This window comes from Ochotona curzoniae, unplaced genomic scaffold, assembly GCF_017591425.1.
Source record: "Ochotona curzoniae isolate NIBS_2020 unplaced genomic scaffold, NIBS_Ocur_1.0 contig_4612, whole genome shotgun sequence".
Taxonomy (NCBI): Eukaryota; Metazoa; Chordata; class Mammalia; order Lagomorpha; family Ochotonidae; genus Ochotona; species Ochotona curzoniae.
The window spans coordinates 13,889,453-13,915,782 of record NW_024466343.1 but is presented as its reverse complement, the minus strand read 5'-3'; the positions used below and the strand labels follow the sequence as shown (position 1 = coordinate 13,915,782).

The 26,330-nt window shown below is 41.0% G+C and overlaps 2 protein-coding genes across 3 annotated transcripts in view; one reads left to right on the top strand and one right to left on the bottom strand.

Moving 5' to 3' along the window:
• Window positions 1-8,197: 8,197 nt before the first annotated feature.
• CTBS (chitobiase) lies at window positions 8,198-25,689 on the top strand. Of its 2 annotated transcripts, XM_040987363.1 has the most exons (7): window positions 8,202-8,454; window positions 14,645-14,783; window positions 15,238-15,446; window positions 20,554-20,725; window positions 21,336-21,433; window positions 21,746-21,907; window positions 24,386-25,689. In XM_040987363.1, exons 1-7 carry the CDS (start codon window positions 8,272-8,274, stop codon window positions 24,584-24,586), a joined length of 1,164 nt encoding a protein of 387 aa, XP_040843297.1. In that variant the 5' UTR covers window positions 8,202-8,271; the 3' UTR covers window positions 24,587-25,689. The 2 variants fall into 2 exon arrangements, with proteins under 2 accessions (XP_040843298.1, XP_040843297.1); XM_040987364.1 differs by lacking the exon at window positions 21,746-21,907 and having other exon boundaries at window positions 8,198-8,454.
• The window catches only part of SPATA1 (spermatogenesis associated 1), a 57,140-nt gene continuing 50,790 nt past the window's right edge, over window positions 19,981-26,330 (bottom strand). The window contains exons 14-15 of the mRNA XM_040987362.1: window positions 23,835-23,901; window positions 19,981-20,722 (exon numbers count right to left, since the gene is read on the bottom strand). Of these exons, the coding sequence (XP_040843296.1) occupies window positions 23,879-23,901 (23 nt within the window). The 3' untranslated portion in view covers window positions 19,981-20,722; window positions 23,835-23,878. The remainder of the gene's footprint in view (window positions 20,723-23,834; window positions 23,902-26,330) is intronic.

Here is a 26,330-nt window from a genome sequence, read left to right as displayed (position 1 = left end):
AGAGCTGCTCCATGTGTTAGTTCACTGCCCAGATGGCCACAACAGCCAGGACTGAGTGAAGCCTAGAGCCAGGGTTTTGCACGTGGGCGACAGGAGCCTAACCACAGAGTCATCCACGCTGCTTTTCCCAGGCCATTGCAAGGAACTGAATAGGAAGTGGAACAACTCATCCTGGTGTGCCCACAGGTACTAGCTTCACCCATTCCGCCACAATGTTAGCCCCAAAGCACACACATTTTTCTAAACTGTAATTACATACAGTCATAGTTTAGGCTGATCATACGTGATTTGCATTTATTATGACCAAAAATTCAAGTACAATGGAAACTCCCTACTTTGAGTGGTTTGTATTTAGGAATAGGAAGCTGAAAATTACCTAATGATTCAAGAACAGAAACTTTGGGGTCTAGACCAAAGAAGCGAAACCTTCAAAACGCAAAATCTTCAGAATTCATCAAATGAGATAAGCTGACCAAATTCATTAACTGCTGGGTTGGCTCTCTGCCATGCTAACGAAAATGAGGCTACTGCACTGATCCAACTTTCTCCTCAATGCTACCAATCTACTTGTCTGTGTCTGTCAGGAACAACTGCAAAACTCTCTGAAGTCTAGAAGTTACATTGCTGAGTCCAGGGTGTGTAAATCCACAAAATAATAACTTGTTTCCTGGAGTGGTGGTCCTGATTCATAAGCCCACAAATAATGTATGAGTTCTATTTGTTTATGATGGACTTTATTTTAGTTATTCCACACACACATAGAAAAGCTGCTTGGGTTACTTGAATTTCTGGTGGAATTGTGAAGTAAATTGCTATAAATCTTAGATCAATTGGCAAAGAGTAGTGCAAAGTAACATTTTTTTGCTCTCTTCTCTTTCTAATTTACTAATCATTTTTATAGTGCAGGAATACTGCCTTCAATTTTTGTCTGTCTTTACAGTATACAATGTTTCTCCTTGTGGTATACCTTTATTCATTCCTGTTAGGCAGGGTATGGGTATCTTAAAGTCTAATAATTAATGTCTTCTTGTTTTCCAAAACAATTATATCACTTTACCTTACACAATTAGTCACATTTGAAAATGTCCTTGATGTTCCTTATTTATTTATTTATTTTTATTAGAAAGGCAGATATACAGAGAGGAGAGACAGAGAGGAAGATCTTCCATCCAATGATTCACTCCCCAAGCGACTGCAATGGCTACAGCTGTGCCAATCTGAAGCCAGGAGCCAGGAGCCTCTTCTGGTCTCCCACACGGGTGCAGGGTCCCAAGGCTTTTGGCCATACCCAACTGCTTTCCAAGTCATAAGCAGGGAATGGGAAGCGGGGTCGCTGGGATTAGAACCACCACCCATATGGGATCCCAGTGCACTCAAGGGGAGGACTTTAGCCGCTAGGCTACCATGCAGGGCCCTGGTGTTCCTTCTTGATTAACATCTGCTATTACCAGTTTTCTCTTGCATTTTTTAATATTTTATTTTTGATGATGTTTACATAGTTGAAAGGATGCATGCCTATGTGAAACACCGAGGAAGGACCAAGGAATAGGAGAAAGTGAATGAGACCATTGTTTCAATTTTTCTTCTTCTTTTTTCTGTATCTGGGGGAAGAGGGGAGAGAAGAGGAGAAGTCACAATATCTTGATCGTATCAGTAATGGGGACCTGACCAAGAAGTATGCCAGTGAGTACTGTAACCTGGTCTGGTCTGAACTGCTGCCAGCCTTGGTTCTTGTGCTCACCTGCAGGGACTGGGCTTGACAGAGGGGTCCCCCAAGCTCCTCTATGTCGAGTTCACCTCCCAGTGGCAGATCTTGTGCATACCAGTGTTGTTTTTTTTGTTTTTTTGGGCTCAGCTTTACTTGGACTACCTTCTGTCCTGGCAGGTACAGCAGCCTTACCCAATCGGCCCACACCCATTCCAACTCTTACCGTTGGTTTCGATAGCCCAGCCATGCCTGTTCTACCCCCAGATCCAACTCTTATTTGACTCAGCCAGGGCTAAAACCTAGCCCGGCCCACCCTATACCCATGAGTACCAGCAGACCCAGACCTAGTCCACAGCCATGCCAAGCTATACTGCAGTCATGTCCAGCCAAGATCGCTGTCCCCATTCTGGATCTCATGCTCACCAGTGGGAACCACAACCCAGCCGGGGCATACTCTTAGCTCCCTGAACAGATTGTGCCAGTGGTTGCTCTAAACCAACCTGGCATGTCCCATCCCCAGTCCTGGACTTTATTATCAGATGCTGCAGCCTGGGCTGGCCCACCTCCAGTCCCAAGTCTCACTCGTGGGTGATGCATCCTAGCCCTGCCCAGTCTGCTTCAACTGCTGACTTTCACACAAAACAATAGGTGTGATAGCTTAGCTCAGTATCATCCACACTCTGTCCAGGCTCCTCCATATGCCAGGGTGATTAGATTTGTTCTGGCTCTGCCTGGTCCACTCTTCGCACCATCAACACTGTCTAAATCAGCCCACACACTTTCTGACAAGTGGAGCAGCCTTGCCTGGCCTCATCAACTCCCAGGCCTGACTCACACGCTCACCAATGACAGCTAAGCCCACCAGAGGCATTCCCCAAGTTCCCCCACTAAGCCCACTCCAAGACCCAGATTTCACATGTGCCAGCAGGTACTAGGCCATTTCTAGTGTAGTCAGCCTCCTATATTTTGGTCTTTGTGTGTGCTGGTGGATATTGCAGTGCAGCTTACCTCACACTCTATTCCTGGGTGTGCCCATGGGTGCTACAGCCTGGGCCAGCATGAGTGTTTGGGGAGTTCCATGGTCATACCTAGCTCAGCCTGTCAAATGCCCCCCTCCCACCCCCCAGCTTTTGAGAAAACCAGCAGAAATTACGGATCCACAGGGGTGGGCCCACACATTTCCCACAGAATCTGCCTCCAGATCTGTTTGTCTTGCATGCTAGTCTGTGTCATGGCCCAGCCTAACTTTATCCATCCCCTATTCCAACATTCACCGGTAAATACTGTGATCTAGCCCTGCTAGGTAGGCCCCCACTCCTAGCTTTAGTGTGTACCAGTGGGTGGCAGTCAATGGTAGTCTATACTAATTAACCCAGCTTAGGTCTCCCATGTGGGTGGGTGCATTGGTCTGACCCAGAAAGGTCCTCTAGCTTCCATGCTCCAAACCACTCAGTCTCAGTCCCCTTACTTACCAGCAAGTACAGTGGCCTTGTCAGAAGTCCCCCAAAAGTCACTTCTTACTTGTAACATACTCTCTCAGCAGTTCCCCCTAGCACATACCCTATACCCCCTTCCCTGAACAATCCATAGCCCCTGCACCCATGAGCACACGAGTTCCCCAGCATTGTATTTTGGAGACATGGCCTACTGGCCTGGAGCCCTGCCCGCCCACCTAAGATCCCAGAGCAAGTCCCCCAGCACACGTGCTAACCTGAGACCCCACTCCTCCACCCAGCCAGGACTCAAGCATGTTAAGAAGTCTCCAAGCCCTATCTGCCAGCTCATCATGCCAGCATGCCAACTTGGGGCCCTAACATCACTACCCCTACCCAAACCCAGGACCCAAACTCATGTGGGAGTTCTCAGGCCTGCTATGCTTTGCTGGCCTCCAGCCCAAGTTCCCAGGCTGCCCAAGACTACCTAGGCGCTGCCGCAGTGTATCAATGGCCTATTATCAGTCTTAATTTTAACCATCCCACTGAGTATATAGTAGTATCTCGTTACAGTTGTGATCTGTATTTCTCTGGTGACCAAGAAGTCTTAACGTCTTACCCCTGTTTATTGACGTTTGGATATCCTCTTTTATACTATGCCTGTTGTGGTTTCCTGTTTCTTTTTCTTTGTATTGGTGTGGATTCCTTATAGGTTCTCCCCACAAGCACATGGCTGGTAATATTTTGCAACTATCTTCTTCCATTATGTGTTGAAGCTTTTGCTCTTACTTTTATGATAAACAGAAGTTCTTAAATATTAAGTAGCCAATTGGGTTGGTTTTCCCCTTTGTAGTTAATACCTTTTGTGTTCCATTAACGAATTATTCTTTCTGCAGGGGTCATGAAAATATTCACCTACATTGCTTTTAAATAACTCCATGATTTTGTGTATACATTTATAGCTACAAATCACCTGGAGTTGCTGTTGGTATACAGTGTGAGGTAGAGGCCACGTTTCTTTTCCCCACACTGATATCCAGTTGTCCAATGTTGCCTGCTACTCTGCAGTGCTTCCTTTGTTCCATTTGTCAGTTTGTCTAGCCTAGCACCAAGAGGGAGTGAAATTAACCACTTAATCCATTTCAGATGTAAAAGAAGTTTTCTGGGTTTGTTCTTCAATATCATGGTTATTCTTATATTTGTTTCTATACATTTTAGAGTCATCTTGTCAAATTCCACTGAAGCTAAACTGTAAAATGTGGAACAAGGCAAAAAGACCCTGAAATAACATGAAAGAAAAACAAAAAGATTTTTGGCAATTTTTAATTACCTAGAGCTTTAAGGTTTGTGTCACTTTTATCAAGTTTCATTAAATGTCATTACCTTTTTCAATTCCTGGTTTTCATTTCAGGAAAATATGATACTTTTTTGTTTTTAAAATTTTAAAGATTTATTTACCTTACTTGGAAAGTCATAGCTATGAAGAGAGAGATAAAGAAGGAGAGACATTCGATCCATTAGCTCATTGCTCAAATGGTCCAACAGCCAGAGTTGAGCCAATCTAAAGCCAGCATGCAGGAGCTTCATCTGGCTCTCCCATATGGGGAAGGGTCCAAAAATTTGAGTCATCCTCTACTGTCTTCCTAGGCCATAAGAAAGGAGTTGAATGGGAAGTGGAGTAGCTGAGACTCCAACCATCTCCTACATGGGATGCTGGCACTACAGGAGGAGGATTAGCCTTTTGAGCCACAGCATTGGCCCCAAAATGTGAAACTTTCATATGTAGAATTAGCAATATAAGGAGACAAGTTGCTAACTGTTGAGAATGGGAAGGAGCAAAGTTTAGTAAGCTTTGGAGAATTGGATTATAAATGAATGGTGTCACTGAATGACACTTTAATGTGTTCATATAAGATTAGGAATCCAGCAGCCCATAGATAAACTACATGACTATTTATATGTACTTTTTAGGAGACAGAGCTTATAACTGTATAGATCTTTCTGTGAGCTCCTAAATTGTTTAGAAATACTAGTATAACTTAATGGGGGAAAGGCTTTTGAAAAAAGATGAAATTTCAAACAAAATAAAACAAAAACAGAAAAAAACACAACTGTTGCACTAGTTATAAAAAAAAAAAATATAGTAGTAGCCTTGAACTGATGCACCAAGGGATCACTTTGTTGTGGTGTAGCAAGCCAAGTCACTGCCTGTGGCGCCAGTATCCACAGTGGCTCCAGTTCAAGTCCCGGTTGCTCCTTTTCTGATCCAGCTCCCTACTAATGCACCCCGGAAAGCAATTGAAGATGGTCCAAATGGGAGATATGGTAGAAGCTCCTGGCACCTGATTTTGGCTTTGCCCAGCCAGGGCTATTTGCAACAATCTGGGAAGTGAGCCAGTGGAAGGAAGATCTCTTCCTTTCTCTCTCTGTCCCTCTCCTTGTGTAATTCTGACTTAGACAATAATGAATAACCCTTTAAAAAAGAGAGTTACATGCCATAGATATCCATCAGCATCAGAGTCACCAATGGCTCATATTTCAAATTCACATTCCCAGGCCTGGACAGATCCAGTCAATCCGGGGGTGAGCCCAGGAGCCCAGGACTAGAGTTCAAGAAGCTTTGCAGATGATTCTGTTTAAGGCTTAAGTCACAAAACATGGAGATGTTGAATGGATTAAGGGAGAAAAAGGAAATGAGATGCTTACACCAGACCATATGAAGAAATCTGAATAAATAAATGGCATTTCATAATCTGATTGCACGTTTTAGATGATGACTGATAACTACACTACTTATAGATTTCAGAGCAAGTTCTTTTCAACTTTTTATCCCTTGCTTGTACAGAAACTACAGAAAATTTAAAAATACAATGTGTCAAGCATCTCTAATTGCAAGCTCTAGACAGCACTGTATGCATCCTTGGAAGGGTTTCATTATTTTTACTTCTCTCAAAGATTTATGTATTTGAAAGTAACAGCTATTCAAGAGAGGGCAAGATGCAGAGACAAGCCTTCTACCTGCTGGTTCACTCTCCAGATGGCTACAATGGCCAGCACTGGACCAGACCAAAGCCAGGAGCCAGCAGTGTCTTCCAAGGTCTGCCACCAGGGTGCAGGGGTTAAAGAATTTGGTCCATCTTCTACTGTTTTTCCCAGACCATTACCAGGGAGCTGGATTGGAAGTAAAACAGCCAAGGATACTAACTACCTCCCATTTAGGATGTCTCTGTTACAGGCAGCAACTTAACCTGTTATGACACCACAATGACCCCAAGGGGATTTTGTACTTTAATAAGTAGTTCAAAGTAAGGTAGAGTATTTTGTTTTGTTCATGTCTAAAGGAAAAGAGACAAAGTTGTATCCAGTAGTTACAAGTACTTAACAGAGAGTCATGGCTTCTTCAACCTTGTTCTGAGATGCTGAGCATCAAAAGAACAAATGGATGCATTTTGAAAAACAAGCACATATGAGGGCACTTCAAGATGTTTGTGAAAAATTAAATGAAAAGTTTATTTTGGTGTAAATGTGTTTTACTTCTTAGAAAACAATTGCATTGCTTTACAAAAATTATTTAAGCTTATTGTAGGAAAAAATTAGCAGGCAATTCTCTCGACTAAATTACCAACTGATGGCCTTTGAACTTGCTGCTAAACTGCAATTCTAACCAATGTCGAATGAGCATTCCAAGCACGTGTCTGTCTTTCTGCAATCACCAACTGACAATAGATATTTAGATAAAAATAGAGGAGGGAGGTCAAAAAGCATGAACTTCTAACTGAAATAGTGATTTCTAAAAAAATTATAGCAATTTATATTCTTACCAAAAATAAATGTGGATGCTAGTTCATCCAGCTGCAATGAGTCTTATTAACATTTTATTTTGCCATTATTTTTATTGGTCTGAATAGAACGCAAAGAAATGCTACCCCATCTTTGTATGTCTTTGAGGTTGATTTTTTCCCCATTTGTTCTACCCATCCTTTTTTGAGTCACTTTTTGCAATTTTTTACACCTGTTTACAATTTTTTCTTTTGTGACATTTATCTTCTTACTGATTCCTAAGTGTTTTTAATGACCTGTTGCTGATGCTGATTGTTGAATATTTGTCCTGGATGGTTGTTAGGTGTCTCTGGGTGTGTTAATGTGCAGCCTCTCGAAGCATGTTCCCTCCCAGGATACTTAGGGAAGGGGGCACTTGTACACACCAATACTTTCAACAATTAAAAAAAAAAAAAGAATCTGTGAAACATCTCAAAGTGGGAATTCTGGAGACAACGTGGCAACCCAGGAGCATTGCAGCCACACCTTCCCCACTGTGCGCATCTGGACACAGACTGCCTCAGCTGAAGCAGTGGTATCAGATAACCTAACAAGAGGACATTATTTTAGGACATTTGTAAACCTCTCTTGCAGTTAATGCTTCCCAAGAAGCAAAAAAGGAGCTGGCAGCGATGCAAATGGTTCTGAAGTCCATGCAGTGTGTGCATTTTTTCATGAATATTTTGAAGACCCCAGCGATGTATGGATTTCCTCTGAATCTATTCCCTTGACTGAATTTGCTTTTTTTCTGCTGTTATTAATTTTGGCTGTGAGCACTGGCACAAGGGAGTACATATCTCTGACACCCCAAAAGGTTCTGCTTGGTCCTGTCCTGGCTCTTAGGGACACTTGGAATTTGAATTATTGCATGGAAGAGCCCTCATTGATGATTTATCTTTCAGATAAACAGATCAATAGCAAGGGGGGAGTGAAATTAGATGCTGTATCAGTCATCGTAACTCAAAAATGGACAAGCTAAACTCTCCCCAACCTGGGTCTCCTTTTTCAGGACACGATCTCGTTAGACGCCGCAATGAGCACACAAAACCACCAGGGGGAGCCAGAGTGCTCAGCCCTTGGTTCGTCCCCCACCGGACAGCTGATTTCCGTCGGAGTCCACAACCGACGCGCTGACCCCTGCTCAACTCCGGGCGACCCGACCGCCCCCTGCCCGGACCCACTGCGATCGGGGCGAGGCCTGCGCCTCCCACGCCCGCCTCGCCCCGCCCCGCCCCACCTCGAGCGGCCCAGGGCAGGTCCAGCCTGCGCCGGCAGGAAGAGCAGTCTTCATTCGCCCTGTGATCTGCAGGCATGGCAGGGCTGCAGCTCCGACGTCCGCGCCTGCTGCTGCTCGCCCGCCCGCCAGCCGGACCCCGGCTGCCGCTGCTGCGCCTGCTGCTGCTGCCGCTGCTGGCGCTGTCGGCCGCCGGGGACCTCTGCCCGTGCCAGCAGCCCGCGCACTGCCTCCCGATCCGCCACCGCCCCGACTTCGAGGTCAGCGCCTTTCCCCAATCCCTGCACTGGCTCTCGAGGTCCTGGGAGAAGTCAGTAGGTCCTGGGGCCCAAACCGTCTTCACTCAGGCACGGGTTTACTCCGATTTCGGAAACTCGGGCTGCGAGCGACCATGGTCCTCCTCCAGGGCCTCTTACATATTTAAAGCAGGGATCAGGCTCCCCAGGCGGCCCAGATCACCGCCTTGCTCCGCCCCTCTGGCGGCATTCCCGGTGTCCCAAGCCAGGCTCCTCGCCTTACCTCGCCTGGAAGAGAATCTGCGCTCCTTTACAGCCCCCCCCCCCCCGCCTTAAAAAAAAAAAGGCGTTGAATTGTACCAGGCTGTTGGCAGATGTTCGTGGAACATCTGTTCAGAGGTAGTTTGGCAGTCATCTGCTGATATAGAGCTTTGTCCACTGCAATGGAAAGTAATGTCAGGGAGGGTGAAAGCTTACGGGGCTAAAACGGAGGTTCTTGTCTTGGCGATAAACAGCATGGATGAGGCAGGGAGCGAGGTGAAATGGGAACCAGGGCATCGGTCAGAACGGATGGGCACCTCTCCACCTGGAATCGAAGAATGCCCCTTCAGACTGAGGGGAGCACAGAATAGTGGAAACAGCACACCTGGCTGGGCCAGCTAGACATCTCGACAAAGGACTGGGAGCAGAGAGCAGCACAATCGGCCGACCAGGCATCACAGGGAAGATCTGAGTGTGCTACCTGCATTTTAGACGGGAGCTTGGAAGAAAACTGGGCCCGCTTCTTGCCATCCATCCCCCTTGCTCCCACACTCGTCTGGAAAAAGGGTTTGCTGGGTGTGAACTTCCTCTGCGAAATGCTGGGCTGCTTGCAAGGTGTGTTCTGGGCGGCTGGAGGCTGCTACATCCCTCCAGAGGTCCCTCCCACATGAGGCTAATGTCTACCTTCCTACCTAATGGTACAAAGAACATTTCTTCAGGAGAGATAGCAAAAGCTCCTAGCTCTTAATTCAATAGGTTAATTTTGAGGCAGGGACATGTATGTCCCTATTTTTGCCTAATGGCAAAATTCTTCCTTACCTTGCATGCACCAGGATCCCTTATGGGCACCTGTTCATGTCCTGGCTGCTCCATGTTCCACTTCCCATCCAGCTCCCTGCTTGTGGCCTGGGAAAGCAGTAGAGAACGGCTCAAAGCCTTGGGCCTTGCAGTCACATGGGAAACCCAGAAGAGGCTCCAGGCTCCTAGCTTCAAATAGGCTCAACTCCAGCCATTGCAGCCACTTGGGGAGTGAACCAAGAGATGGAAGACAGTCTCTATGTCTCCTTTTCTCTGTAAAATCTGCCTTTAAAAAGTTAAAAATGTGTGTGTGTGTGTGTGTGTGTGTGTGTGTGTGTGTGTAGCTTAGAACAACAGTGGTGACAGTCTGAAGAACCTGCCTAGCACGGAATCCTTACAGCTTGTTAAAGACTTTAGATAAATGAAATTTAGCAAAAGATCATCCACAAGCAGGCAGCATAAGACCATCAGAGAAGTTCACTTGAGTGAACTAGACCTTCCTTGTTGGGGTATGATTTGGTGGAAAGTCCCTACGTGGAAGTTGGCTGGAGGTTCTCATTGGTTCCTCTTTGGTTTGTTTCATTGTTCACACTGTGCTGCATTTTGCCCAAGTAGAAATGCAAGACCTGAGTTGTTTCACAGCCTCTCAATTAAAATGTCTAAATGTTCACTCAGATTTGTTGTAGTAGCCAGTACTTTGTAAGGCAGTGTGGTAGGCATTTTGAAAACCAATTACACAAAGAAACAGAATAATGCTTATATATATGTTCATAATTTTTTAACTGGACTATCCTTTTCCTACTTCTCTTTTCAATTAGTTATTGTAATTGGGCTTTATTTTTCCTCTTAAATAATTTGTTATCTCATAGGCTCTCAAAGGGAGAATTACAGTAGGAGACAGTGTTCCAGTTCATTCCCCAAATGGCTGCAGCAGTTGGAGCTGGGTCATTCTGAAGCCAGGAGCCAAGAGCTTCTGCCAGATCTCCCACTTGGATATAGGGACCCAAGCACTTGGGCATCCTCTGCTGCTTTATCAAATATTGTCAAGGAGCTTGATTGGAAGTGAAATAGCTGGAATTTGAATGGATGCCCATATGGAATGCTGGCACCACAGGCAATAGCCTCACTTGCTATGCCATAGTACCAGCCCCTGTCTGAAGTTTTTAAAAACAAACAATGGCAAATATCACTTAAAATAGGGGTGTAGTGCTGATAGAAATATGAGTCTAAAAACAATTTGTCATTCAATTTTGCATTCTGTAATTTTTATTTCAATGATTGGTTGCTTAGCTGGAAAACGTATATAACACTGAGAAAGGTTATTTTTAAAAATAAAGCCAGTGAGTATATGAACCTTTTATAGCTAGTGTCCTCTCCCTGTCCATTCTCTTCACAGTGGCCCAGTGATTTCTTCTTTGCAATGTACCCTGCTGGCTGAAAAACTAATGGTTTCTCATTGGAGTGAAATACAAACTCCTGCCCTTCTTATCACATTTCCCTCCTAGTTTTTTCCAGTTCCACAGACTCAGACTTTCAAGATTTCTGTGCTTTAACCACACTGGGCTTTCAGCTCAAGTTCTCCTGAGGTATGAGAGATCTTTGGGCTTTTTGTTCCTTCTGTTGAGAAGGCTCACTTTTGTCCATAAGTAACCTTCATCCTTCATTCCACAGATTTCACATCTCATTGAAGCATGTGGTCCTCAGGGAAGTTTTACTGCTCCACCTGGCTGGCAGGTCTCCTTTGTATGCTGTCATGGCCTCCCACACTTCCCACAGTCCTAAATACTGCTGAAATTCAAGAATTAAATCCCCAGTGGACTAGCCCTCTCTTGTTAACCTCTAAGATCTGAGAACCTATCAAAGTAACTTCCTTATACCTTATTCAAATACAGTGAATATTTGTTAATGAATTGAGATATTGGGATAAAATTAAAATGATCAGTGGCTGGGGTGATAGCTCAATTGACTAATCCTCTGCTTGTAAGCACCAGCATGCTTTTTGAGCACCAATTCATGTCCTGGCTGCTCCACTTGTTATCCAACTCCCTGCTTGTGGCCCAGGGAAGCAGTGGAAGGCTAAAGGCCTTGGGAACCTGCACGTGAGTGGGAGACCCAAAAGAAGCTCCTGGCTCCTGACTTCAGATCTGTTCAACTTAGGTAATTGTGATGTTTGGGAAGTAAACCAGTGGATGGAGGATCTTTCTGTCTCTCCTTCTATGTGTAAACCTCCCTTACCAATAAAAAACAAATATTTTTTTTAAGCTTAATTCTTTAATTTCAAGAGAGCAACCTGACAACTAAATGGCCTGAAGGAAGTCATACAATCATATCCTTACTTATCTATAAACTCCAAGATCTATTGATTATCTTGATAGTCTTAACAAATCCATGACACCTTATTTGATCTGATTTTCTACAATCTATTTGATGTATTGTGTTAATTTCTTTTTTATTATTATTTTTATTATATTTTTGACAATCTTTACATAGTTAATTAGGGTAAAATGTTCAAATGCTATAGGAAAGTGGGTAAGCCACAGGGTCTAAGGCAGAGGCCGGGACAGAAGAGGGGTTGAGCCAAGCTGAGTCAGAGCAACCACTGGCATGCGCGTGATGTATGGCTGGGAACCGGCCCGGTTGGGGAGCTAAGGGGACAACCCTGGCTGGGTGAGGTTCCCACCAAGGGGCGCGTGGCCTGGAATGGGGGCTGTGTTCTGAACGGGAAGCAGTTGTAGTCTCCCTTGGCACAAAGTGGACTGGGATTGGATACACCGAGCCTGGGCCAGACTGCATCACCCCCTGGTGTCCTGGAGGACCAGGGTAGATGTGCGGTGTACTAGGCTAAGTCTCAACCCCTACTGAGCCATGTGTGAGCCATATGTGCATATGGACAAACCATGCCTGGGCTGAAGCATCCAACAGCAAGGACCAGTTTGGGTTGAAGGCCAGTTAGGAAAAGCCACTGTTCCTGCTAGGACAGGAGGTGAACTGAGTAGGGCTGGCTCATGGACTCCCTGGTATGTGCAAAATCTGGCATTAGGAGAGGTTCTGATGGAGGAGCCTGGGCAACTCCTCTGGCAGGACACAGTCCCTGCAGGTAAGTGCAAGTAGCATGGAAGGAAACAGCCCAGAACAAGCCATGGAAAGTTACCCACTGGCATACATCTGGCATGGATCGGGGAAAGACCAGCCTGAATCTGTCCACGTCATCCACTGGCAAATCCAAGCACCAGAATAGTGTGGGTCGAGCCAGGTTCGGTCGCAACAAAAACTAGTGCAAAATACGGAATGCCAAGGTGAGGTTGCCTCTACTGGATGTGACCGCAGCGCCCAACCAGCATGTGTGAAAACCAGGCTGGGAGGGGGCAGAGCCGGCAGGGCAATAAGGGGTGGTTCCTTTGCTGGACAGCTACTCCCGCTGGAATGCATTAGCTGGGATGGGGGCAGACCAGACTAAGCAGGGCTACAACACCTGTACACCTCATGTGGACTAGATGAGGGAAAAGCCAGGCTGGGCTGATTATTCCTACTGGTGCAAACAAAATTAGAGTGGGTGAGGGTTGGTTGGGCTTAGCCACAGCATCAGTCGGCAGAAGCTGGCACTGGGGGCTAGTTCTGTCAAGTCAAACCACAGAACTACCTGGAGAGTGAATAATCCGGGAGTGGGAGAGGCCAGTAGGGAAATAGTGGACTCCTCCCTCTTGGGTTACCACTTCGACGGGAGGGCACAGAAACCAGGACAGGGGGGTTCCAGAGGAAGTTGGAGCTGAAAACAGAACCAACCCAGCGATTGCAACCACCAGCTGATCAGGGCGATGGACTGTGCTGGGCCCTGTACTTGCTAGCACATTTCAAGAATCTGGTCTGAGAACACCTCAGACAAAGATTCTTTGGAGATCTCCCCAATCGAAATGCTGGACTCAGAACCCTAACCAAGAAAAGAGAAAAGACAGAACAGGTCAATCAACCATATCAGCTATATGTTGGCAGCGAAATATGGGGCAAATGGAGACTCTATGATGGACTATGTCAATCAGTGGATTTTTCAAAGACCTCATAGTGCTTGGAGTGGCAAGATTGGCAGCAGTTTATAACTGGTGAACTATCAAAACGACTTGAGCAAGAACCTCAGAGCATACCCTACATGAGGGACCTGGGGAGGGTAGGAAATTGGGTGGGCCTTCTCCCTCAATACCCCCCTTTAAACATGAAGGAAACAATATGGAAATAATAGTTTTACCCACTTTCCTGAAACAAATAAATCTTTAAAGAATAAAATGATTATTGAGATGGGTTTCTAGAATTCTCTGTGAGAAAAAAAAATACTGGAGAAACATAAAATTAGCTGCCTTAGAATATGATTACTCTGCTAAGAATCAGTTTTACCGCCACCTCCTCCTTCGAATGCTCTAACAGTTTTACTGTTCTACCTCCACTTTGGGCCTCTCTTTAGTTCATTGCCTACTTCAGCTAATGGGGACTTTCTCCTTTTAAAGGCACATTAATTTTTTCCATCTGAAACCTTTCTCCTCTTAAAACAAATCTACTGTAACTTACTTGAATGTCAGGGGTGGGAGAAAGAAAAAGAAAAAGAAACACTCCCATACATTGGATCACTCCCCAAATGCTCACAACAGTTGATCCCGGGCCAGGATGAATCCAGCTGCTTGCACAATCACTGCTGTTTTCCATGTATACATTAGCAGGAAGGCAGAGCACCAAGCAGGATTCATTTCCAGCTTGATACCAGATGTGGGAGTCTTAAGCAATAGCATAACTACTAGATCAAACATACGCCTTCCCTAGTCTTATTAAAATTGCTTCTCTGCTCTCCCATTTGTTCAGAATAAAGTACTAAGTTCTCAGCAGGCTGCCAAGGCTGCCCCTGCCTACTGTTTCTTCACCCTGATGTTTCCAGGGTTCAGCCACACTATGTTTTCAGCCTTCAGGCCTTGCCACTTGCCACTGTTTCTTCCTGACCTATCCTACCCTACTTTGTAGGCCTGGCTAGTTGCCTACCCTGTCACCAATTATATTGGGAGCCCTATGTCATACTGCCTCTATACAGTCATTGTCCAAACTTGTGAATACCATGAATGATCAGCATGATGTTCTTGATAGAAGTGATGGTGCTTATTGTTATTGTCCTTGGCAGGTCTTTGTGTTTGATATTGGCCATAAAACTTGGAAACATTATGATTGGACACAGATTACAACTGTGGCAGTTTTTGGAAAATATGACTCAGAACTTATGTGCTATGCTCATTCAAAAGGAGCCAGGGTAGTGCTAAAAGGTATGTTTTAATCACCCAACTGACTGATGAGTTTATCTGTATCATTTGCTGTAGCCATGACTTTACAAGATATTTCCTTTTAATCTTTTGTTTAATCCTAAATTAATAAAAACTTGTCAAATTCATTTATAAATGCAGATTTTTAAAAAAATAATAAACCAGTGTGTTAATTGTAGCAAAATGTTTAATTAGCATGATAACCTTTACTCATACTTCACAATTTCTGCTTGTAATTTTAGAATTTTAGTATTTATGATTATTGTAGAAATTAACGAATAATGGTTTATTAATTTGATTTATTATTTTTTTTTCCAAAACTTCAACTAAGGGCTTGGAATTCTAAAACACTGAAATGTTTTAAAGATAGTTTGAGCTCTTTGGAAATGTGTTTGTGAAATAGATGTCATTAATCTGAAAAGCATGTGTTTACAAAAAATGTATCCTTCTTCCATAGGAGATGTGTCATTAAAGGAGATAATTGACCCAAAATTCAGAGCAGCTTGGATAGCTCAAAAAGTGGACTTGGCTAAGACACAGTATATGGATGGAATTAATATAGACATAGAGCAAGAAGTTGCTTGTTCATCTCCAGAATATGACGCCTTAACTGCTCTAGTCAGGGAAACCACGGACGCCTTCCATCGGGAAATTGAGGGATCACAGGTAAAAGTTTGCTTTTGGAATTTCCCTACCAAATTGTGCTTACTTGAAAAAGGGGAAGTGGTTCTGCACGTGCATCTGCACACACACTAATGCAATCTTCATGTTGTAATGGAATAGGAAAGCATGTCAGCACATACTTCCTATAGAAATGATCTCTATGCTTTTTATGTTCTTTATGGAATTTAAAGATCCTAAATCTGTTCTCTAGTCACATGAAAGCACCATCTTTGGATTTCCCCATCTACTTGCCTTGTAGCAGGGTTACAAACATTGGACAATCCATGGGGGCGGCAAGAATTAGGGAGAGCTTTCACTGACGCAAGGCCAAGCCGCTGTTGACAAAGTATAAGCAATTATGCAGAAGGGTCTCTTTTGCTCTAAGTCTAAATTTCTTGCAGAGGACCCAAGGCCCAACAGGAATCAAAGCAGTAAACTAGAGGAAACAACAGGCAATGTGTTTTCCCACTGCCATAATGAGCGTGACTGGCACAGATCACAGCACAGGCATCTCGTGAGTAGATGTGTAGGTACCAAAGAATGGGGTGACTTCAGATCAGATTATCACACCTGACCAGGTGGTAGGATAACAAAGGGTCTTAAAAAAAAGAGTGAATATGTGCACAAGTGCACCCACAGAAACACAGGCACACATATACATGGGGTGCTTCCTTCAAGTTTTTAAAAACTTTTACTTACTTATTTCAATTGGTTAAATTAAAAGCACACTGTTTATCTGCTGGTCCATTTCCCAAATGTACACAACAGTTAGTGTTAGGCCCAGCCAAACCCAAGATCTGGAACTTCACATAGTGTCCTGCATGGGTAGTAAAGGCCCAATTATTTCATCCATCACCTGCTGCTTCCCAATCAATTGCAGGACAATTGATTGGAGGTAGATAAACACCTTGAACCTACGCACACTGACCTGGCACATGGGGGTCCCAAGCAAACACAACACCTGCCTCTGAGCAACTAGTATTCAGAGGTCTTGGGTTATCCCAAATTCCATAATTTTGGAAGTTTCAACATTGATTATGGTTAGGAATTATTAGGCTAGACAATGTAAGTTTTCTGAAGGCAAGTGACCAGCGTTTTGATGCTTAACACAATATTTAAAAATTGTTTATTGAATAAACGAATGATCTTTGTCTTTAGAAATTTTTCAAATGAGTCAAGTAGGATACACCCACAGACTCGTATCTTGCTATCTATGGGTGATTGTCTCTTGGTATCTATAGGAGATTGGCTCCAAAATAACCTGTAGATAAAAAAATCTGTGGATGCTCAAAAAGTCATAGTATTTGCATGTAACCTATCTACCTCCTTCTACACAGATTACTTCTAACACAGTATAAATGTTATGTAAATAGCTGCTGCTCTGTACTACTTGGAGGAAAATGACAAGAAAACAGCTTGTACATGTTCAGCATAGACAGCTTTTTTTTTTTCTTTAAGATTTTCCCTCTCCTCCTCCCCGAGTTCCCGCCTGCCCCACTGATTTCCCCTCTAGTATTTCGATGGGTACATGAACAGTCATAAGTCCATCATTCTGCTGTTGAAGTGTTTCCTGTCACTGTAGGCATGGACAATGGCAGAGTCCAGCATCCTACTGCCAGGATATATTCAACAGTTTCACCGGAAGGTCATCTTTGGTCTGGATGCAGAAATGCATACTGTACTGTGTCTCCACATCTGAACAAGTCAGTCTTCGCTGCACTTCTATCCCCTTAAACACAGAGCCAGAAAACACAGTCCAAAACAGGGAGAAAAACGGAAAATTTACAGTAACATGAAGTTAAACCACATGCTATAGAATGACCAATCCATTGGTAAACTGATGAAAAAGTAAATCAAAAACCTTCTTGTAGAAAACCATGCTACTGCATGAACCATGTTGCACTGAAGAAATCAATAAAAGAAAAAATTTTTTTGAAGAAATGATAATAAAAACAAAAATATCAATGCCCATGAAATGTAGCAAAAGCAGTGTCAAAAGGGACATTTACAACATCAGTGCTTGCAAAGAACTGAAATATCTCATACAAATGAACTATTAATGAATCTCAAGGACTTATTATAAAAGAAAAAAAATGAACAGGCGGTATGAAAAGGTAAAATTCACAGCAAAAATAATTGGGTTTGAAACCAAACAAACTACAAATTGAAACAATAAAGAGCCAATTAAATTTTTTTTTTTAATCACAGGATGCATGTTCTATGGATATGGAGGTCTGACTGTGCTTATAAAGCAGAACCTCAGTATCAGCTGGGAAAGGCGCCTTGAAATCTTCCCAGACTGATTCAGTAGGTCTGGGATATAGCTTAGGGAGCTGCATTCCAAGTACTCTAGGTAATTTTGTACAGCCAATCATCATGCACTTGAGAATCGTTGGTAAAATAATAACTGATGTGAGGGCTGACATGTATTGTTTATTGCCAGTAATGAAGTTTATCGATAGGGAATTCAACTTTTCAGATGAGTACAATGTGGTGGAATACCATGTATCTGGCATGCAGGCCAAAACAACTGGTCCTCCTCACAAATTTTGGTTTCTGAATTGTTGCTTTATTCTCTAGCTAGGTGTTACTAATAGCTTAGAATTGGTTGTGGGGAATAACTACTTATCGGTCCTTATTAAGATTTAATGAAAAAGTAAGGATAAAAATTGAGCAAAGCCTTCATGTAAATCATCTATTTCTATGTTTGAAAGGTGAGTAAAATGATTTGGGCTACTGTATCATGCTCATGTTAAGTAAATTAAAGTGAGATGCAAAGGCAGGCCACATTGTAGAAGACCTAGCGTAGGGCCTGGTGCGGTAGCCTAGTGAACGAAGTCCTCACCTTGCTCGAACCAGGATCCCATATGGGCACCGGATCAAATCCCAGCAGCCCTGCTTCCCATCCAGCTCCTTGCTTGCAGCCTGGGAAAGCAGTTGAGGATGGCCCAAAACCTTGGAACCCTGCACCCACTTGGGAGACCCAGAAGAGGCTCCAGGCTCTTGGCTTTGGATTGGCTCAGCTTTGGCCATTGCGCTCACTTGGGGAGTGAAACATCGGGTGGAAGATCTTCCTCTCTGTCTCTCTTCTCTGTATATCTAACTATACAATAAAAATTTAAAAATAAAATCTATAAAGAAAGAAGATCTAGTATGTAGGGTAAGGGGAGTGTGCATGTTGTTCTGCTGTAATGGGTTACATGTGCAGAGCAGTTAGTTAGGGATATTATTTTGTAAAAGTAAGTAAAACTAGAGGAGAAAGGAAGGTTCATAAGAAGCAGTGTATCAGTAAGAGATTAACAGCTTGGATTGGGATGGTGACAAGACCTAACACTCAGCAGGTGTGAAAAATGTTTGCGTTAATTAATTGTTGCCAATGAGGAAGCTGAACTAACTGTGGGAAGTTACGCAAAGTAAAATGTCAGACTGCATTTGGAGCGTGAGAAAAGTGTCAGAGAAGAGCCAAAAGATTCTTAAACATGACCTGAAAAGAATAAACAATTGAAAAGACCAAATACAAGGAGTTCAGAAGAGGAAATGAAATTTGAGGACAAGCTGATGATTTAAGTTTTTGCATTTGAGCTCACAGGACTAAGGAGTTTGCAGAGCTTTACTTTCTCAGTTTTGTGAGAAAACAGTCAGAAGCTCTAAGTGACTTAGTGATACAGGCCTGGTTGTAACACAGCCAAAGCTAAAATCCACTACTTTTGATTATTTTAGTGCACTATGCACTTTTTTTAAAAAAGATATATGAGGTGAACTTTGGCAGGAAATTCAGGTAACAGCTCTCATAACATGGAAGCAAAAAATAAGGACTTTCAAAATGGATTTGAAATTTCCTTTCTTAGAGTTATTTATTTTCTCTAATCTTATAATGTAGCCCCCATTTTGATATAGGGAGTAGTCCAGTTTTACTTCATAACTTATTTTGTTTGAAATCTGATACTTGTAAAGCCAAATTTCTTTTAGTGCTACTAGAAAATTTGAAAAGCAATTAAGAAAAATCTTAAAAAGAGTTTTGGTAGGATAAATTGGTCAGAGTGTAAAAACTTAATCTACAGGATCTCAACATTTAAAAAAATTTAAAATTAAAAGGCAGTAACAGAGAGCATGAGAGTGAGAGATAGAGATAGCTTACATCTATTAGTTCACTTTCCAAGTGGCTACACTTTCCAACAGCCATGGGTGAGTCAGACAAAGCCAGGGGCTTCAACCGGGTCTCCCACATGGGGCTAGGGGCCAAGTGCTTGGGTCAGCTTTCATTGCTGTCCCAGATGCATTAGCAGAGAGCTAGAACTCAAGTGAGGCTGCCAGGACAAGAACTGGCACCCACATGGGATACCAGTGTTGCAGGTGGCAGTAAGTTAGCCAACTATACCACAATGTTGGTCTTTGGTTCCATCGACTTCTGTAATAAGTAGTAGGTATCTATTGTCTAGTTACGGAGAAAATCTCTAATGAAGTTTTAGAATATTTGTGTACATATATAAAGTTAGTTAATATTTAGCTAAAGCAATAAACATAACAGTCTTGATTCAAAGTAAAAGATAATCACTCAAATTTTATTTGAATATTACCATAAATGATCATTTAAATGATTTCTTTACTATTTTGAGTTGATTACACCTGTGAGCTGTAACCCCTGTAATGTAAGATTGGGCCAAAGCTACCAATTAATGCTGTGAATCAGAAGCTTAAACTCAAACCCAGTCAGGTTGTGCCATCAGGTGACCTATTTGCCTGCACACTGTCTTTACTAACTTCTGTATTTTAATTCTTTTAGGAAGCATTTACTCTCCAGTTGCTTCCCACCTCCTATTGTCACTGAACAGGCTTCTTTCAATTAGTTGAGTCATCAGCTAATTGAAAACATTTGAGTTTCAAGCCCCTCTTTGTAGTGTCCTGTTCCTGGTCACTGTATGTCCAAATGTATGTTGGCCAGTTGAGTACAGTTAAGAAACATAGTTCTGATACGTCAAACCCTACATTTATATAGTGTAAATAGTTCTTTTTCCTTGGGTAGCATGAGGCAAGAGAATGTAGAATAAAATGTCTAACTTTACGTGCATATTTGAGGATGTATATAAAACACTATGTGTTTTTTCCACAGGTAACCTTTGATGTAGCTTGGTCTCCAAAGAGCATAGACAGAAGGTGTTATAACTATACTGGAATTGCAGATGCTTGTGACTTTCTCTTTGTGATGTCATACGATGAACAAAGTCAGATCTGGTCAGAATGTATCGCAGCGGCCAACGCTCCCCTTAATCAGACATTAGCTGGTAAGAAGTCAAAAACAGATTGTTTATTAGCAATATTAACTCCAACACTCAAATACCCAGATATTTTGTCTAAGTTATTTGTACACTCCTTCCATTTTAAAAGTTACTTGAAACATGTAAAAACACTTAATTTGGAGAATTTTAATGTTTACAAAGTATTTTAAAGTTTTCACTTTACTCTATTAGCTTTAACCCTCTGTTATCGAAAAGAGCTTATAGTTGAATAACAAATAGTAAATAGTTGAGACCCAAACCTGGTATTCTAACTTTTAAGCCCAATTTTTATCATGAAATCACATGAAGAAAATATTTGCTTATCTATAACTTGACAAGGTTGAAATAACCAGTTAAACAATTTAATTGAAAAAAAGTTTTGATATGGGTACTTCTTATACTTGATCAATAGGACTGATTTTACCTCATTTAATATCAGTACCTATATTAAACATTATTTTCCTATTATAATTAAGAATCCTTTTGACTTGCCATGTTTTGCTCCAGCATTACCCTATCCATGGCATGGTTTGTATCCTTCAGTCTACCGGAGAAAAGACTATTTGCTATGTTTTGAAGAGAAATAAATATGCTCTTTCTATACCTACTTGACTAGGGTATAGCGACTACACAAGGATGGGCATTAACCCTAAGAAACTTGTAATGGGCGTTCCCTGGTATGGCTATGATTATACCTGCCTGAATCTATCTAAGGTAAGAATAGTCATTTGCTTGTCATTTTTTTTTCTTGAACAGATACTTAATAACTTATTTTGTTCCATTGTAAAATATAAACTTTAGAATCTGAAACATGCTTTGAGACCAAAACTTGCTTATTTTAAATTATTTGATCCAATGGCAGCTCATGAATATGATATAATTTCAGTAAATAATGCAATTTAACTTTTATTCTATAAAGTCAAGTTTTCTAGTCTATTTGTTACTACAAGTTTTGGATTACATTTCTGATTTGCTGCCTAAGATTCAATGAACTGATAATCTGGAACAACATTTCTGCACTTCTAGGAGAATGTTTGTACCATTGCAAAAGTCCCTTTCCGGGGAGCCCCCTGCAGTGATGCTGCAGGACGCCAGGTGTGCTACGGAGTGATCATGAAGCAATTACTTCATTCTATTTCTGGAAGTCAATGGGATAAAGTTCAGCAAGCTCCCTTTTATAACTATAAAGTAAGATTTTCTACATTATGAAATTCTATTAGTCTTCATAATTTATTTTTATAAATATTTATTTATTTTTATAAATATTTGATGATTAAGAATTTCTGTCAGTTTTATTTCAAGATGGAACAAATAGACATAACTAAACTTGTCAGGTTAAATTGCCATTTGCAAGACTGGCATCTCATAGGAGCTGGTTGAAATTCCCGTTGCTCTATCTCCCCATCCCGCTCCATTCTACACCACCTGGGAAAGCAAAAGAAGACGGCCACTGAGCCCCTGAGCCCACACGCAGGACCTGGATGAAGCCCCAGGTTCTAGCTTCAGTGTGGCTGTTGTGGACATTTGGAGTATAAACCAGGAAATGGAAAATCTCCGTCTGTCTCTCTAACTGTGCCTTTCAAATACATAAATAAGACTTTCAAAAAAAGACCAGAGAGAGTATTATTACCATAAAGCCCTGAAGAAATACGGTAAATGATGAAAAGAAAGTTCAGTCAGGTAGTATTTAATAAACAGAAACTAATATGCCAAAAAGAGAAAGGAAATTTATGCTTTTTATAATTCACCTTTTATAATAATTTTTTTATTTCTCAAAAATCGACAAATAAGCTTTTCGTTTTGAATTGGAAAGGCAGAGAGAGCTCTCATCCATTGAGCTCTCATCTCATCATTCCCAAATGCCTGGCTGGCACTTGGTTTGGTCGAGGCTGGGAGGTGTTTAACTTAGCTCCCCTATGTGGTAGCAAGGACTCTGTTATTTGCTATCTGCAGGGTGTGCAGTTAGCAGGAAGGTGGTGTTGGGAATAGAATCGTACTTAAATCCAAGCAGTCCAATACAGAATGTGGGGTATGTTGCTAGGCCAAACACCTGCCCCTAAGTACAAATAATCTTTGCATTTATTTTAGATTATGTTAGATTAAAAAGGATGTGAAATGAAAATGATCACATGTTAATATATGAACAATTATAATTGATATACATGTACTTGCCCGATTAGTTAGGTTAGTTAGATAGGAATACCTAGTGTAGAACTTCCTGAACTTGAAAATCCAAACTATATAATTATTAGCATAGATTTTGCCTTTCTACATGGTTTTGGGAATAGCAGCTTCATCTTGGCCTCAATATTCTGGAAGGCATATGTGCCTGAACCATGCTTGAGTCAATCTACATGTACTCCATTTTAACCCTTTGATTCTTGAGTACACTGAATTTCGTAACGATTTGAAAAGACTCAAGGTATTAGCTAGAATGATAGCAAAATCAAAGGCATATGAGTACATTTTTTATTTTGCCCTAAAACTTCAAGACTCTTTTATACTATGGTACAGGTTTTTCTGGCTGCCTTTAAAATGTGAGTCACAAGTGATAACAGAGCATGCTTTGCTTTGTCTGGTTCTAAGAAATGTTGAAAAATACAGCACAACATGAAGGATGAGATATGTTTATATGGAATATGTCTATATACTTAAATAATGACCACTGTCCTTTAAAGAAATCGTTTTAGGAGATTATTCTAATTCTTGAAGAGTACTGGTATAAGTTATCACTGGCATTCACTGTTAATTGCCTTTAATTCTTTTTTTCAGATGTATATAAAATCAGCAACTTATTTTTAGTTATAGGTCTATTTTTACCTCTTAGCTTTGCACTTTCCTTTGCCCTTTGACTAGATCTGTTTCCCTCATTTTTCCTTTATCACTCATACAGTAGCTTAGATGCTCCCTAAGAGACACTGAGTGTTCAGGGTAGGGGCACCACTTTCACTGAAGGACACTGTACAGAGTGGAAGATGAGCATGTCTAGAATCTAATTTACAGTTCTTAATCAGGAATGTGTACAGTCACTTATGGAGTTCAGACTTAACAGGCTCTTAGGATCAATTCTGTAAGACTTACAAAAGGAGGCATTCCCCTCCTCTGTTGCTTTTACCTTTTGATTTGACTGATTCATCACAAACAAAATCATCTGTTGATCTAGCTATGCACATTTCCAGGAACTGCAGGGAATACAAAAATGTATATTAGATCAGTGGCTTTAGAGCAGTGACTCTTGTTAACTTTGGCCACCTAACAGAGTTACCTAATGGAACATTAAAATATCTAATCAATGAACTCTAAATGTCATAGCATCAAACCTGGAGGATTTTGACTCAATAAGGTTTGAGATGCTGTTGAGTATCAGATATCTATATTCCAAAGCTTGGTTGATAACCATTGAGCCAGAAAAAGCAGATAGAAAAGTGAAGACATGAGAAGGACGTTAAATGGCAGATTTTAGGACACTCAGTTTTTAGTCTTTAATACTAAGCAATAGCATCTAGAAAGCAACATATATGGAGCCACCGACAAATAGAGTGGGAAATTGTTAAGTTCAAAAAAGTGCCATTATTTCATTGCATAGTATTCTAATTTATGGATTTGAGAGTTTTTTTCCCTCTTACTCTGAATACTTCAAATTTACATTTTAATTTATTTTTACAGGATCATGCCGGCCATTTCCATCAAGTGTGGTATGATAACCCTCAGAGCATTTCTTTGAAGGCAGAATATGTAACACACTATGGCTTGCGGGGTATTGGCATGTGGAATGCAAACTGTCTTGACTACTCTGGCGATGCTGTAGCCAAACAGCAAACTGAGGAAATGTGGAAAGCCCTAAAGCCAAAACTCAGACAGAGATGAACATGTTGTGTCAAACTATTAAGATTTAGAAAAATGATTTGTATATAGTTTCTTGAAGAGATAAAAAAGTATTCATTTTTGTTATGTTGCCATATATTTTACTTACTAGTATACTAAAAAAATGTAGATAAAGACTAAAATTGTTTGAACTGAAAAATGCAAATTTCTATCTTTGGCATTCAGAACTAAAAGGCAAGACACAAATCGGCTTACTTTGTCAAATATTGCTTTATGTTTCAATATTATACTGTCTTTAGCAAAAAATCCTTTCAAAGTGTTATGCTAATTTCCCCATGTGTATTAAAATATGAATTTATAAACCAATGCTGATTTAAAAAATATGTATAATTTCAAGTGGAAAAGGTTTTCTTAGAACAGTTTTTTAAACTAGCATTTGGAAAGCAGTTTAGGCTGTGCTTAATTTTTCTAGAGATCTTAAATTTAAAACAGAATATAGTGTCCTCTCTTTAACAAATTGATAAAAACAAATTTTATGCTTGCTGACTATATGGAACGTATTGATGTTCTCTGAGGTACTTAGAATGGATTCATTTAAACATCCAAACAGTGAACAAGGGGAGGAAAGGGATTCAACAGATTAAATGTACTCACAAAAAGATAGAAAAAATTCAGTAACATTTTTAGTAAGAGATGCCTTATGTTTTCTAACTAGATTACTTAGATGAATACATTTTTATTATAAACTTTTTTACAATAGGAATAACTTGGTGTAAAGCTTCATTTTATTAAATATAATTATGTTTCTAATTATTCATATCCCTTCATTTACAGACATCTATAATGTATTAGATAATTTTCTCTTTCCATATCTGAATTTTATTTTTGACTGTCTAAAAACACTGATTAGTCTTCCCTTTCTAAAGATTAATTTTATGTGAAGAATTTTTCTACATGTGATGAAGTCTCTGTTCTCTTTTTCAAGGCAATTTAGGACAACACTGTTTTGCACTTATGTTAGTTCCTGCAAACATAAATATTTAAAATGTGCATCTTTGAACTCTAGATTTACATAAATCTTGCCTTCTGTAAGCATTTTCCTTTACCCCAACTAAAATGATGATTCAAACATCTATTATAAAATTACATTTCCTATTTTTGTAATTGTTTATGACAGTAAAATGAACTAATTACATAGTACACACTGAATCATCTCATAGTTCTAAAATAATCATTTTATATCTAAATGTTTTATGCATTTTTATATGACTAAAATAAATAAATTCACAGATACTAATCTCTTTGATTGGATATAAGCTAATATCCTATTCTATCATATCCAAATTGCTTTAAATTAAGATAAAATGAACAAATCTGTTTTCATGCAAATGTTATTAGTAATTGTTAAAATGTAATTTTCTTTGTAATTTAGAGTTTACGTTCATATTTCTTCTTAAATTGTAAGATTAAAAGTAAGAAGTAAGGATAGGGGTTTGGTGCAGCACTTGTCACTTGGGAAGCCTGCATCCCATGGGCCACCTGGGTTCTAGTCTTGACTCTACTCAAGATCCCAGCCTCCCGCTAATGCACGCCCTGGGAGGCAGCAAGGAATGGATCAAATACTTGAGCCCCTGCCACCTACATGAGAGACTCAGATTGAACCCCTGGTTCCTGGTTTCAGCTTGGCCCAACCCAGGTTGTTGCAGGCATTTGTGAAATAACAGCAATTGGGAGATCTCTGTCTCTCTGCCTTTTAAATGAATAAATTAAAATTTTTTAAAATAAA

Bases quoted from the DNA above. Each gene is read 5' to 3' on its own strand.
- CTBS (XM_040987363.1), top strand. From the start codon at position 8,272: ATGGCAGGGCTGCAGCTCCGACGTCCGCGCCTGCTGCTGCTCGCCCGC. The intron at 14,784-15,237 runs GTATGTTTTAAT...CTTCTTCCATAG, and splicing joins AGCCAGGGTAGTGCTAAAAG to GAGATGTGTCATTAAAGGAG. The intron at 15,447-20,553 runs GTAAAAGTTTGC...TTTTTTCCACAG, and splicing joins GGGAAATTGAGGGATCACAG to GTAACCTTTGATGTAGCTTG.